Genomic DNA, 15,893 nt, shown 5'->3' with positions numbered 1-15,893 from the left:
TTAATGTCTATCTTTCATGAAGCAGACTCTCCAGGGAACCCCAACTGAAACATCTGGCTTGGTTGGTAGCTTCCAATTTCTTCTCCTCACACAGCTTCTACATCTGATGGTACTCAGATGTTGGATGCCTTGCTCCAGAGCAGGAAGTCCACTTGTGCAGGGTAATTTTCAAGACGGCTCATGACCAGTCTCTTACAACGACCCCATGTGGGTGTGGCCTATAGGAAACATACACTTCAGCCTCATCATTGGTAAATGTGCCCTTTATTCGGCAATATTCTAAACAAAATACAAACAAAACAAACCCAGCAGCATATTAGAAGGTTTGTGTACCATGGACCTGTAGGATAACCCCATGAATGCAGGGTTGGTACAACATACCAAAATCCATCAATGTGATAAAGGACAAAACCCACATGACCATCTTAACAGAAGCAGAAGAAGCATCTGACAAAATCTAATATCCTTTCTTGAGAAAAAACACTCAAAACTAGAAAGGGAAGGAAAATTTCCTCAACCTGAAGCAGCTATGAAAAACCTACCGTTAGCATCACACTCAATGGTGAAAGATTAAATGCTTTCCTCATAAAATCAGGACTAAGATAAAGATATCTGTTCTTGCCACTTCCATTCAATATTGTACTAGAGGTGCTAGCCAGGGCACTTAGAAAAGAAAGAAATAAAAAGAACCCAGAGTGAAAGGGAAGAAGTCAAACTATTTCTATTTGGCAGATGCATGATCTTGTATATAGAAAATCCAAAAGAACAAAAAGAATAAAATACTTAGGAAAATATTTAACCAAAGAAACCAAGATTGTACACTGAAATCTATGAAACATCAATGAAAAAATTAAAGACCTTAATAAATGCAAAGACAACCATGTTCATGAATTGAATACCTTTGTATTGTCAAATTAGCGATATTCCCCATATTTATTTACAGATTCAACACAATCCCTATCAAAATCCTAGCTGCCTGTTTTGTAGAAACTGATAAGCTGACCCCAAAATTCACATGGAACTGCAAGGCACCCATAATAGCCAAAATGACCTTGAAAAAGAACAAAGTTAGAAGATTCACACATCCCAAATTCAAAACTTACTACAAAGCTACAGTAATCAAGACAATGTAGTACTGGCATAAGGACTGACATATAGGTCAATGGAATGAAATTGAGAGTCCAGAAATAAAGTCTTATATTTACGGTCAATTATTTCTCCATAAGGGTGCCAACACTAGTCACAGGGAAGTAAGTCTTTCAACAACTGGTGCCTGGACAATTGGATATCCACATGCCAAAAAATGAAGCTAGACTCCTACAAGGCACCATATGCAAAAATGTATTAAAGATCTAAATATAGGAGCTAAAACTACAAGACACATATGATTCTTTAAGATATGACACCAAAAGCACAAGCAACAAAAGAAAAAATAGATAATTTGGATATCACCAAAATTAAAGTCTTTTGTACTTCAAAGAACACCATCAATAAAGTGAAAATACTATCCAAAGGATGGGATAAAATATTTGCAAATAACTTATCTGGTAAGGGACTTGCATCAGAATTAAACAACTCAATAATAAAAAGACAACTCAATCAAAAAATGGGGAAATGTTCTGAATAAACATGTCTCTAAAGATGATAAAACAGCCAAAAGCACATGAAAAGATGCTCAACATTAGTCATTAGGAAAATGCAAATCAAAACTGAGATATCGCTTCACTCCCACTAGGACGGCTGGAATCAAAGTCAGATAATATGTGTTGGCCAGGATGTGGAGGAATAAGAACTCAAGTTGCTGGTGGGAATGTAAAATAGTGCAGCCACGTTGGAAAACAGTTGGCAGTTCCTTGAAAGGATTGGGCATATGACCCAGGAATTCACTCCTGTGTACATAGCCAAAAGAAATGAAAGCTTATGTCCACATAAAAACTTGTACACAATGTTCATGGTTGTAGTACTTATAATAGCCAAACAGTGAAAACTACACAAATATCTACCAAATGAACAAAAATATGGTATAGCAATACAATATTATTCAGCTATAAAAAGAAATGAAGTGCTGAAACATACTGCAACATAGATGCACCTTGAAAACATTGTTCTAAGTGAAAAAAGCTAGACACAAAAGGCCACATGTTGTATGATTCTATTGATATGGAATATCCAAAATTGGCAAATCTATAGACAAAAAGTAGGTAAGTAGATTAGTGGTTAGTACTTGGAGAGCGGGGAGAGACAGTCACTTTTAATGGGTACAAGATTTTTTTCTTTTTTTGCAGTGATGAAGATGCTCTAGAATTATATGTGATGCTTGCACACTCTTGTGAATATTCTAAGAGCCACTAATTATATACCTTAAAGGGGTGAATTTTATTATGTGAATTATCTTAATTAAAAAAACAAAGATGAGGGAAAACACTCCTCCTCCATTTTGAGGTAGATGAGGGTCAACTCCTGTAAAAGAAATCACTACAAGCATCTCCAGCCTCTCAATGGATTCCCTCTTCTGTCTTGCAACAGGTTGCCTAGCATCTGTATCTCAACTTCACTGAGTCTTGGATATGATAATCCAAGCTGAAGGAAGGGCAGGGCCAGGACTGAGACCCAGTCATCCAACTCTGAAGGTTGTACCCTCAATCTGTGCACTATTTACTAGACACATGCCCATCACATTTTCTATGGTTTCCTGGAGACTGGAAGATAGGATAATTATTCCAGATCCTGTTCAGCTGAACATAAGAATCCTGATTTAAGGGTCAATTTGTAGCAATGGTTATAAGGTTCTGGCAAAACAGGTATTCATCATGGTGAGTGCTTCATTTAATATAAAAAACACAGTATTTAGCAAAGAATAGCTCCTTGATGTGAGGGTTTGGCAACAACAGGATGGTGTAAGACACCCGCTCCCATCTCCACTGGGAGAGGAGTGTAGCCACAGAGGCTGGCTGCACAGAGGCTCCTGGTTGCCAGAGCACATCCATAAAGCAGGAAAATCTTGCCTTCAAGGACTTTGTTCTTTTCATCCTTCCCCTCTTAGTAACCTACAGTTTCACAGGCTGATATGACAGAGCCGGTTATTCTGGGGAGCCACTTCCTCCAAGAGCAAGTTCTTTAGCCACTAAATATTCAAATATTTAAAATAAAAACCTTTTTGGGGGAGGAGGGAGAGGAGACAGGAGACTGAGGCCATCTTTAGCGGAAAAAAGAGAAGCTTCATTGAACATTCTACGGCACGCTGAGTCATTTTCAATCATTCATCAGGTAGTGATTGACAAGCTAGTGGAAAAATAGAGCTAATCCTTTAACAAAGTTATTATGCAACTACTACATGGCAGAGGCACAAAGATAAACAATCTTCCCCATGAATCTGCCCACATCAGGTAATAATTATGGGAAAAAAAGAAAAATCCCAGTGATTCCTCACTGTTCGATGTGCCCAACCATGCATGAACTACCATGGAAGTTTGGGTTGCTGTTAGGTTACAGAGACACTCTGGGGGTTGATGAAGAAGTCTTTATGGGTGAGGCGCTTTTAAAATTTTGGCCTTCAAGGTTACTTGAGAAATATGAAATAATTAAACACAGCATGCTAAGATGTGGGTGGGGATGCAGGGAGACATGCCTGTAACTGATGGTAAATAAGATGTGGGTGGGGACGCAGGGAGACATGCCTGTAACTGATGGTAAAATTGGAAAAGGAGGTGGGGCTGAGCCTATGGAGGGTTTTGGATGCAGGCTTGCAGATTTATTCAAAGGGGAACAAGTTTTGAAGCAAAGGATATTTAAATTAGCAAAATTGTGTTTTGGCAGAACAAAAAAGAATGCAAGAGGACGTTAGTCAGGCAGATGAGTTAGGAAGCTACTAACAGCATCCAGGTGAGTCAGAGGATCAGGGGCTGAAAGGAAGTATGTTGAAGGATGGAGGGGGAAAGAAATGATACAAGCAGTGATAACTGAGGGATGAGGGATTCTGAGTTGAAAATGATGCTTTTAAGGAAGAAACAATAAATGGTAGGTACAGACATAAGAGTTTCATTTTTAAGTGCATTGATTTTGAGGTACCAGAAACATATTCTGGGGATAGAGACTGAGCAGAAGACATGGATTTGAGGAAGAATCTTTTTGAGTGGTGGAGGAATAACAGACAGAATTGGGCAGGTACAGACCAGAACTTTACAATTATAGTAGTATCCATCCAACTGAAAAAGGGACAGTAGCAGATGAACCAAGTTCAGGGTGCTGCCAAGGTTACTGGAGTTCTCACTGGCAAGTAGGAGGCTATGAGTATCTTTCAGGAGAGCATTTTTAGTGGTACAGCAATAGTTTAGCAGCATTTCTCACAGGGACACATCTGCACCAAAATCTTCCTACAGTGGTTAACAAAAGTCAACTACTGGATTTGAATAGGGGAAAAGAAAAAGTCTTGAGACTCTGCACTAGTAACACTCTCTAGCCTCCCCAGGAAATTATACACTAACACTGTAGTAAAAGACAACAAGAGAGAGCCAAAGGAAGCTGTGCTTTGAATTCTCTGGCAGCTCAGGGAAGGGGTAGGGAGGGTAAAGATGGTCCTTAGAAGCCAGTGGAAGGTCAAAAAAGAAATTTAAGGTAAACAGGTAAGGGGAGCATGACTACAGAGAGCAGCCTTGGGAAGACACTCCTTCCAATGACAGTTTGAATGAAATTCTTGAGAAAACCCCTTAAAGGGGCCTGAAATCCCAGCACAGTCATGGTATTATGGGAACAGGGAGTCATGTTGCCAGGTTACAATCATGTCTTTTCTAGTAAGATGGACCTGTGCCAATGGGGAAATGAATACCATCAGCAAGTGCTGTTTGAAGCCTCATTTTGTGTATCTCCCTGCTTAGGTATGTATCCCAAAATAAAGCTAGGGAAGTTGTCATTGGATTTTATCACACAACTAAGCACAGCCCAGGAAAGTATATAGGGGAGGAAATCCAACTCAATTTGCTGAAGCAGCCGGGCTCCAGAAAAGTTTGGCTACAGGCCATGTTTTTTTTTTAATCACACAACTACACAGCCCAGGAAAGTATATAGGGGAGGAAATTCAACTCAATTTGCTGAAGCGGCCAGGCTCCAGAAAAGTTTGGCTACAGGCCGTGTTTTTTTTCATCACACAACTAAGCACAGTCCAGGAAAGTATATAGGGGAGGAAATCCAACTCAATTTGCTGAAGCGGCCAGGCTCCAGAGAAGTTTGGCTACAGGCCGTGTTTTTATTGTATGTTTGAAATACTCAGTAACAATGATATATAAGAGAAAGTTTGTATTTTATTTGGAAAACCAATTACTTTAGTTTATGGTTCTTTATTTCCTCCAGAGCTTCCTGCTGATCCAGGCAAAAGAGTACTTTATAACATGACATCTGGGGTAGATATCTACTACAGTCAAAATTTCTATTTTTTTTCCTCTTCCTAAAGATATTGTTCCGTGACAGTTTTGTAAACAGTAGTGAAAAGGAGGCAATGAAAAAAGAAGTGGTAACATGCCCAGGATAATTAGTTACTAAGCAAGTGAGAGCAATTAGTCTAGACAACCAATGAATTTTTCTCTTAAAATATTTTCAAGAGTAGGTTTATTTTCAACTGTTTGTTAAAAGTCTATTTGATGTGAATTCTATGTCTGATAACCTATACTCAATTACTATTCAAAAACTTCACACAGATATTATTACAACTGTAGAACTTCAATACTATAGTGATAATAAAACTTGAGAACCAAAGAACACAAATTTCTTCATGAATTTATTATACAAAACGCCCCCAGAGTATTTGATTTCTCTTATTCTCACTTTCATTATACACAAGAAGCACAGGAATGAGAGGCCTTTTAAGATGACTGTAGTAGCATGAGGGTCCCTTGCATCAAGGTAGTGTACATACCTTAACAGTGTTCTAAAGGCTGGCCCAGAAAAACCCCATGTTACTTTATCACAATATGGAAAGCAATGTCTTCTTTTTCCACTGAATTATGGTGAAAAATGTCACTTTTATTTAGCATTATGGTACATAACAGTTAAGTCTCAATTACTAAAAGAATTAAAATAATTCTTAAAGACATCCTCTTTCCCCCTCCAATGATTTGAAAGCTGTATTTTTCCTGCCAATTTCAAACAAATCATCAAATTGATCTGTCATAGTCAGTTAAAACAATCATCAAGGCACAAGCTCAGCACATTAGCTGTAACTTGTAGTAAAAGGATATATCAATATGTCTCTTCTCAGTTAAAAATACATAATCCTTTTATTTTATATTGCAATAAAAGAAATTAACAACACAGACACAGAAGACTAGAAAGGGGAAGAAACTACTTACTTCTGAATGTCCAGTAATTTAAACCAACCTGTACTTTTCCATAGTACATGAAAGTATTATTTAACACTTACTTTTTGAAATAAACTTTAATCTTTGGGGATAGACAATGTAAATAGGACTATAGAGTAATAGTTCCATTCACTTCCAGGTCTCTGCTTACTGTATGATTAGGTAAAACAAGGCACAGTAGCCATCCTTTCCATTATGTTCCAACACTGATCATGTGCCTTGATAAAATGGCTGATTAGATATGATGGCAACATGAAGGGAAGACTTTGGATTGTCTATTTAAAATGCGGGTAATAAGCAATTAATAAAAAATTTATTTTAAGTGCACTTTCACATGCTTTATGTTTATAATAAACAACAAACTTCCTACCTTTCTTGCAAAGGGTTTGACTACCATTTCTTTTGGCCAAATGCACTTTTCCCCAGTAAACTTAAAACAACAACAACAACAACAACAGTGACGACAACAACAAATCCCTGTCCTTCCATATACTAAGAAAGAGGATTGGCTACTGAAACAGTTCATTGCAAGACACATGAAGACAACATACTGTGGCATGAGTTGTTTTTAATTCGTTGTGCTGTTACTAAAGTTCTGAGGGCTGCAGTTAAACATTTCAAGTTCTCCCTTCCATCTTTATTGATTTTAAGATTCTGCACAGAAAACTCTTTGGGGACTAGAACAGCAGCAACTGCATCACACTGTTTTCAAGACTTCAAGTTTCAAAAGCAAATTGTTTAAAAAAAAAAATACAGCTCCTGATTTGAGTTAGATACAGGGACAAAAAAAGTAGCACATACTTGAAGGTTACATGGTCTACAAATGGTGGCAATATTTTCCTTGGGAGAGTAGTTTGTTGGTATATATTTTTTAAATATGCAAAAAGGCTCAACCTCAAGCAGTAATAAACACAAGCAAAAGTGATTTAACCCTTAAAATAAATATTCAGAAAAACCTCTCTGTACATACAAGTGAAAGAAAAAGTAACACTTTCACGCAAAAAAATAAAATAAAATAATAATAATAATAAAGGATTTGTTCATATAAGTAGCTGAAATCTGCTGTTCCAGCCCACATATCCCCAATAAAGAAGGGAGGCACAGACATAGGTGACTACTGTGGTTCACTATTTTACAGCCTTTTTGTACTGGGTCACTATCACCACCAATTTTATCCCTCTTGTTATATTTATTAAAATTTTAAATTTTTTTCTCCCCCCCCTTTTTTTGTTTTTTTACAGCATGCCAAATCCTTTGGCATAAGTGATGGCCTTCAACAATCTCTCTTTAAGTTTTTCTTTGCTTGAATATTCCGGAAGTAAAAGGACATTAAAGCAAGTATGAGATGTAGGTAACCTATATAGAAAGAAAGGGGAAAAATAGGAAAATAAGTCATGGGAAATACGCTCAGTATTAAATGATCCTACTTTAGATGGTATATATGTTGAGATGGTTTGCAATGCAGACTATACATTAATACAAGTCATGGATAATCTTTCTGCTCTTGCCATACAACTACCAAACTGCAGTTTGTCTCTATCTCATAAATTACTCAGTGCTAATAATGATGATGGTTGATGATAACATATTGCATCCACAAAATTATTACTACATACCAGATACTGTTTTAGGTACTTAACCCTGAGAGCTCATTTAACTAAATTTTCTCACAATAAACCTACAGACTGGGTGTCAGTTTCCCCACTGTAGAGTTGAAGTCACTGAGAAATTAAGTAACTTACTCAAAGGTGGAGGTAATATATTCAAACCTCGTTTCCAAAATTTCAAAGTCTGGGCTCTTTAATGCTTATTAGAAATATTCTTGTATGACTATGTAATTGATTTGATAACCAATAAACTTACATTAATACCAAATAATACAGACAATACCAAATAATATCAAATAATGTAGAAAACTAATAGAAATGTTTCTATACATTCAAGCTATTAAATATACTACTGCTCACATACGGTCACTATGCACCAAATGTTAACTTACACGACGGAGAGGAAACACAATGTAAGGACTATGAAATTCGTCATTCTAGCATAATATAGGGCTGAATAGACAATCTCCTGAGCCTCAACTTTACTATTCTAAATAGATGACATAATATGGCTTTCAATTAAAAAATTCTCAACCAAAAACTAATCACACCAATTTTTAAAATTTCAAATCAAGTGAACTCCATAATAATTTTTAACCTGGCCAGTGTTTAAAAATTTTCTCAAACATTAACAGCAAAATATTCTCTGAACTAATGTTTCATGTGATTTGGAGATTTCTATATAAAATTGCAAAAGTGCTCAGAAGCTTCTGGATACGTCACACATGTGTAATGTGGAATGCAAGGTTTTCAGTATACAGTCACAATTTAATAATTACCTTTCTGTGTCTGGGCCATTTTTGGCTATAATCATCTTTAATTTTCCTAGTCCGCCCACAGGTGCCCTGTCTGTGCCCGTTGTAAACTGCAAGAAGAGTCTTTTCTGCTCATCTGTAAATGAATGAACGATTTCCCAGAACTCCCTAATAAGAAAAGATAAAATACTGATTTTAGTTTGGCGTTCATTATAACGAGCACTAATGTAAGTTTATGATTTGCATTAAAACCATAATAGGAGATAACCTGGAAGTTAATATCAAGTACCCTGAAGATTCTTTTCTGGTCATCTAGGACCTAGGAATTCCACTACGCAAATTTATCTTAAGGAAACAGTTTTTAAAAATATAAAAGCTTTTGTTCATCACTACATTATCTACAACAGCAATAACTGGTAAACCTAAGTGTCCAACAAAAGGAAATAATTATGTAAACTGTAAATATATAATCAGTAACAAACAAAAGACAAAATGTGTGTACTGTGAAAACTTAACTCCTGATGTCTTCGGGTGTGTGTGTGTGTGTATTTTATTTACCCCTCCTTTATTTTCTTTGTCTACGTGTGTGCATGTGTGTATACATTGTATTTACCTGTCCTTTATTTTCTTTGTCTGCTCATATCTTACACAACTTTGGGGTAGAAGGTGATACAGATAAGAGACAAAAGAAAAGGAAAAGAAAAAAATAAAAACAACCCACACACCTAAAAGTACTAATAAAAAAGTATACAATTATTATATAATCAATATCAATAGTGTGTGCTGGGGAAGGGGAGATGGGGTATTATTCTGATATATCTGTCATCTGCAGTTATTTTAAGAGAATAATTTAATCCCTGGCATTCCTAAAACCTATGTGATAAAAGTCATGTTATAATGATGCTTGTTAAACTTACTCTAAAAACAAAATGCAAGCACATTAAGAGCAATCCTGGCATGCTTGTTTGAATAATAATCCATAAATTTAACATACACACTACTTCTCAGATAAAAATTTTTAAGATTTTGGAAAACAATTAAAAACATTTTTAATTGGTGAAAGAATGCATTTTTTAAATTTAATTTTTATTTTATATTGGAGTATAGTTGATTTACAATGTTGTGTTAGTTTCAGGTGTACAGCAAAGTGATTCAGTTATACATATATCCATTCTTTTTCAGCTTCTTTTCCCATATAGGTTATTACAAAATACTGAGTTCCCTGTGCTACAGAATAGGTCCTTGTTGATTATCTATTTTATATACAGTAGTGTATATATGTTAATCCCAAACTCCTAATTTATCTCTCCTCCCACCTGTCCCCTTTGGTAACCATTAAGTTGGTTTTAGAAGTCTGAGTCTGTTTCTGTTTTGTAAATAAGTGCACTTGTATCATTTTTTTTTTAGATTCCACATATAAGTGATATCATATGGTATTTGTCTTTCTCTATTTGATTTACCTCACTTAGTATGATCATCTACAGGTCCATCCATGTTGCTGCAAATGGCATTATTTCATTCTTTTTTATGGCTAAGTAATATCCATTGTACATATGTACCACATCTTCTTTATCCATTCCTTTGCTGATGAACATTTAGGTTGCTTCCACATCTTGGCTATTGTAAATAGTGCTGCAATGAACACTGGGATGCATGTATCCTTTTGAATTATCCTTTTCTCCAGATATATGCCCAGGAGTGGGATTGCTGGATCATATGGTACCTCTATTTTTAATTTTTAAGGAACTTCCATACTGTTCTCCATAGTGGCTATATCAATTTACATTCCTACCAACAGTGTGGGAGGATTCCCTTTTCTCCACACCCTCTCCAGCACTTATTTTTTGTAGATTTTTTGATGATGGCCATTCTGACCGGTGTGAGGTGATACCTCATTGCAGTTTCTATTTGCATTTCTCTAATAATTAGCGATGTTGAGCATTTTTTCATGTGCTTTTTGGTCATCTGTATGTCATCTTCGAAGGAATGTCTATTTAGATTTTCTGCCCATTTTCTGATTAGCTTGTTTTTTGATATTCAGCTGCATGAGCTGTTTGCATATTTTGGAGATTAATCCCTTGTTGGTCACTTCGTTTGCAAATATATTCTCCCATTCTGTGGGTTGTCTTTTTGTTTTGTTTATGGTTTCATTTGCTGTGCAAAAAGCTTTTAAGTTTCATTAGGTCCCATTTGTTTATTTTTGTTTTTATTTTCATTATTTCAGAAAGATATTGCTGCAATTTATGTCACAGAGTTTTCTGCCTATGTTTTCCTCTAAGAGTTTTATAGTATAGTCTTACATTTAGGTCTTTAATCCATTTTGAATTTATTTTTGTGTATAGTGTTAGAGAATGTTCTAATTTCATTCTTTTCCATATAGCTGTCCAGTTTTCCCAGCACCACTTACTAAAGAGACTGTCTTTTCTCCACTGTATATTCTTGCCTCCTCTGTCATAGATTAATTGACCATAGGTGTATGGGTTTGTATTTGAGCTTTCTATCCTGTTCCATTGATCTATATTTCTATTTTTGTGCTAATACCAAACTGTTTTGATTACTGTAGCTTTGTAGTATAGTCTGAAGTCAGGGAACCTGATTCCTCCAGCTCCATTTTTCTTTCTCAGGATTGCTGTGGCTATTTGGGGTCTTTTCTGTTTCTGTACAAATTTTTAAAATTTTGTTCTAGAAAATGCCATTGATAATTTGATAGGAATTGGATTATCTGTAGGTTACCTTGGGTAGTATAGTCATTTTGACAATACTGAATCTTTCAATCCAAGAACATGGTATATCTTTCCATCTGTTTGTGTTGTCTTCGATTTCTTTCATCAGCATCCTATAGTTTTCGGAGCACAGGTCTTTTTTCTCCTTAGGTAGGTTTATTCCTAGGTATTTTATTCTTTTTGATGCGATGGTAAATGGGATTGTTTCCTTAATTTCCCTTTCTGATCTTTCATTGTTAGCATATAGAAATGCAAGAGATTTCTGTATATTAATTTTGTATTCTGCAACTTTACCGAATTCATTGATAAGCTCTAGTTTTCTGAAGAATGCATTTTAATATTTATTTGAAAGTTCTTTCCAGAAACTTGGCAGAGAATGTCATACTTCCTACATCCATAATTACAATTCTAGTTTTTGATATTCTAGTATTCTAGAATACAATTTCTATTACCAAAATGCTAGTATTTTTGTTGGTGCAATGCCATTATTTCTAACATAGCTTAGCAGCTTTATTAGCATTCTTGGCTCTCTCCACTTCCCTTCCCTGACACTCTAATATCCTCCCCACCCTTCAGTTCTTGCAAACCCCCTATTCACCTAGAGAATTTTAAAGAATTTTAAAGAATTTTAAAATAACTACACAAGAGGAAATTGGACATGGAATGTATAGGCACATCTCTCAGGAAGGAGAGAAATCATACCACAGTTTAGGTCATTCCTTTTGGGTGGCTGGCAAGAAAAAGCAAGTCTGCTGTAACCCAGAGCCCTTTGTCAGGGCAGAAAAGCTTCCTCACCCTTCAGGAGTGTTCTAAAGCCATACTGAATCAGCCACACCTGAAGAGGCAGACCAACGGGTGCCCTTGAGTAGAGGAGACAAACCCTGAAGGAAACAGCAGACCAGCAGTGGTCACTGTGACAAGTTTAGCTGTTTTTTTGGTTCTTTCTAAAAAATTAGAACTTAAAATATTAGGGTTACTCCTATCAGTTTATATAATGAAAACACTTACTGAGCAAAATTCTTCTTTTCCTATAAGTGTTACGTTCTACATTAAAACTGTGAACTAAGAATGCAACTATTTAGAAAACTGAAAATGAAAAAAAGAAGCTTTTGTGTTTCTACATTAAAGTGGTAGCTGTATGGATTGCATCCCACTCACATCTTCTAAAACCTATCCAGTACATAAAGGAGACAAATTCCAATAAAAACACCCATAATCTATGCCTAAGTTAACTAGAAAAACAGAGTGGAAAACTCAAACTGACATGTAAACTGGAGTTTATATACACCTGAGTCCACACCAGCAGAGTCCAGCAGCAGCTATGTGGAAGAATGGGGTGTGCAGAATTACATGGGCTAGGGTTCACCCCAAAAGGGCACCCCAAGAGTGAACTACTAAGGGCAGGTAAGAGCACTGGCAAGAGGAAAGTATCTTGGACCAAATATGGCAGTCTTAGGAAGACATCATGCCTGAAAGGGATAGGGGGCACCCTGGAAAGCAGAGGTGTCCCCTAAAAGTAGCTTCTGGTTGTAAAGGGATGAAAGCAGGTGACAAAAATTGGACCTAGTCACGTAGAAGGCACTGGGCCACATAAACACACATGGAACTCAGTGAGAGATGGACAAATCTGAAATAGAAATTAGAAGTCTCTAAAATACTCAAGAAATATGCAAAATAAACTTGGAAATAAAGCTAATTTATGTGGTGACTAAAGGAGAAACAGTATGACTAAAATTTCTACTATGGACATAGGAGGTCAGAAACAGAAGAGCAAAAATAAAAAGTATTTTAAAAAAAACTAAAGAAATACAAAGTATTTAACTGCATAAACATAATAGTTTTCATTTGCAAAACACCCCTGTAAGCAAAGTCAAATGACAAACTAGGAAAAAATATCTGCCAATTTATTCAAGTGCTGATGTCCGTAATACAAATATAAAGTTTCTAAAAATCAAAATGACTGAGCAGCAAAATGAGCAGAACTATAAAAATTACTAATAGCTTAAATATAAGAAAAGATGCCCAACCTCCCTCATTCATAATGAGAAAACCACAAATTATAACTACACTGAAATGCCATTTCTCAACTAACAGACAGGTAAACAGCTGAGTTTAACAACACAATGGGTTTGGGAAAATTGTAAGAAATGAGATACTCATATATTACTGGTGGGAGTGCAAAATGTCACAATTTCTGTGAAGGAGAATTTGGCAGTATTTAACAAAATTACATATGTATCTACCATTTGGTTCAATAATCCCACTTTTAGCACCAATTCCCAATTTAATGATGTCTCTACATATGTATGGAATAATCCGTATGTAAGATGATTCACTGTGACTTTCTCCTAACAGGGTTGGAAATAACCAACATGTCTGTCTACACAATACGACAGTATTCAGACACACTTTTTTTTTTAAACTGCTAAAGTAAAAAATGTAATAGGACCCAGGGTCTCCTAACAAAACAGCCATAATGTCCACCATACAATCCAAAATCACCTGTCAAACCAAGAACCAGGAAAATCACAAGGAAGAAAGAGAATCAACCAATGTCAACACTGTGATGAATGAGATACTGGAATTAACTGACAAAGATTTTAATGAGGTCGTCATAAAAATGATTCTACAAGCAATTACAAGTTCTAGTGTTTCAAAACTGAAACATCAGAAACTCTCAGCAAAAATTATGTTATAATAAAAAAGAGCCAAATGGAAATTACAGAACTAAAAAACAGAGTAAGAGAAAAATACGAGATGGGCTCAATAGTAGAGTCAAGATGACCAAGGATAAAAATCTGAACAAAAGAGAAAATAGACTGAAAAAAGATAAATAGAGCCTCAGGTACATGTGAACAATGACAAATGACTGAATGTTGGTATCATGAGAGGCATAGAAAGAAAGGAAAAAGAGGGATTTCTCTGGTGGTACAGTGGGTAAGACTCCATACTCTCAATACAGGGGGCCTGGGTTTGATCCCTGGTCAGAGAACTAGATCTCGCACGCATGTCGCAACTAAGAGTTCACAAGCCGCAACTAAAGATCCCACATCCACGATGAAGATCCCGCATGCCACAACTAAGAGTTGGTGCAGCCAAAATAAATAAATAAAGGAATATTTAAAAAAAAAAAAAGGAAAAACAGAGTGGTACTGAAAAAGTATTTCAAGAAATCATGCCTGAAAACATCCCGTGTTTGGAAAAAGACACAAACCCAGACTTAAGAAGCTAAGAAACCCCAAATAGCACAAACAAAACTGTTCTTCAGAAATAAAGGGGAAGTCACCCTCAGGCAAAGGAAAACTAAAAGAATCTGTCATTAGCAGATCTGCCTTTGAAGACTAACTAAAGGAAGTGATAAAAGATGGACTCTGAGGCAAACAGAAGAAAGAACAGAAATAGAAGAAATACAGGTACATACAACAGACTACCATCCTCCTCATGAATTTTATAAATCATATGTGATGACTGCTACAAAAATTATAACAGTAGTAATATTCAAGACAACGATATTTAAAGGTGGGGTTTCCATACTTCACAGGAAGAGATTTTGATAGCAATATCACATATGTACAATGTAATACCAACAGCAACCATGAAGAACACTATACTAAGCAACATACACAAAAAAAGAACACTAAAATCATGAAATCCTTAAAATGTTCAAATAACTAAGTATCCCACAGAAGGCAAAAAGATATCAACAAGGAACCATAAAGAAGAAAGAAACAGAAAACAAATAAAATGGCAGACTTGAGTCCTAACATATCAATAATTACCTTGAATACAAATGGCCTAAATATACCTAAAGGCAAAGATTGACAGACATGACTCAGCTATTTTTAAGAAACTCATTTCAAATTCAGCAACATAGATAGGTTGAAAAGTAAAAAGACATTAAAAGATATATCATGCAAACAAAAAGCAAAGCAATACAAAACCAGGAATGGTTACAGTCATATCAGATTCAGATCAAAGAAAATTACAAGACATAAAGAGAGACCTTACATAATGATGGGGGGTGGGGTGGGGAGTCAAATTAGAAGTATGGGATTAACAGATACAAACTACTATACATAAAATAGATAAGCAACAAGCATTTACTGTACAGCACAGGGAATTATACCCAATCTTATAATAACCTATAATGAAATATAATCTGCAATAAAAAATCACTATGTTGTACACCTGAAACTAACACAACATTGCAATACTGCAAATCAACTATACTTCAAAAAAAATTTTTTTTAAGCATTCACATATGATCTTAAGATATGTATCAAGTAGCAATTATGTTATTATAAAAGATAGAAATAAAATTAAGACCTTAACTTAAAAAGTAATTTCTCCATAAGGAGGAGCACAAGATATCTTCAACTATTCTGAGGGAAACATTAAGATGCTACACAGTCATAACTATCTGTGATCAATAATATCACTAACAGAGATGCTGCTGTG

At 35.7% G+C, this 15,893-nt stretch overlaps 1 protein-coding gene across 7 annotated transcripts in view; it reads right to left on the bottom strand.

Annotated features, from left to right (window-relative positions):
* Nucleotides 1-247: 247 nt before the first annotated feature.
* Nucleotides 248-15,893, bottom strand: part of UBE3A (ubiquitin protein ligase E3A) — a 97,549-nt gene continuing 81,903 nt past the window's right edge. For all 7 annotated transcript variants that reach the window (XM_004271637.2, XM_033431412.2, XM_033431411.2 and 4 more), the window contains 2 exons: nucleotides 8,737-8,880; nucleotides 248-7,706 (listed from right to left, as the gene is read on the bottom strand). In XM_004271637.2, the coding sequence (XP_004271685.1) occupies nucleotides 7,586-7,706; nucleotides 8,737-8,880 (265 nt within the window). In that variant the 3' untranslated portion in view covers nucleotides 248-7,585. The remainder of the gene's footprint in view (nucleotides 7,707-8,736; nucleotides 8,881-15,893) is intronic.

Source organism: Orcinus orca, chromosome 2 (assembly GCF_937001465.1).
Source record: "Orcinus orca chromosome 2, mOrcOrc1.1, whole genome shotgun sequence".
NCBI lineage: Eukaryota > Metazoa > Chordata > Mammalia > Artiodactyla > Delphinidae > Orcinus > Orcinus orca.
The sequence above is the reverse complement of the archived record's forward strand: the minus strand, read 5'-3'. Positions and strand labels throughout refer to the sequence as shown.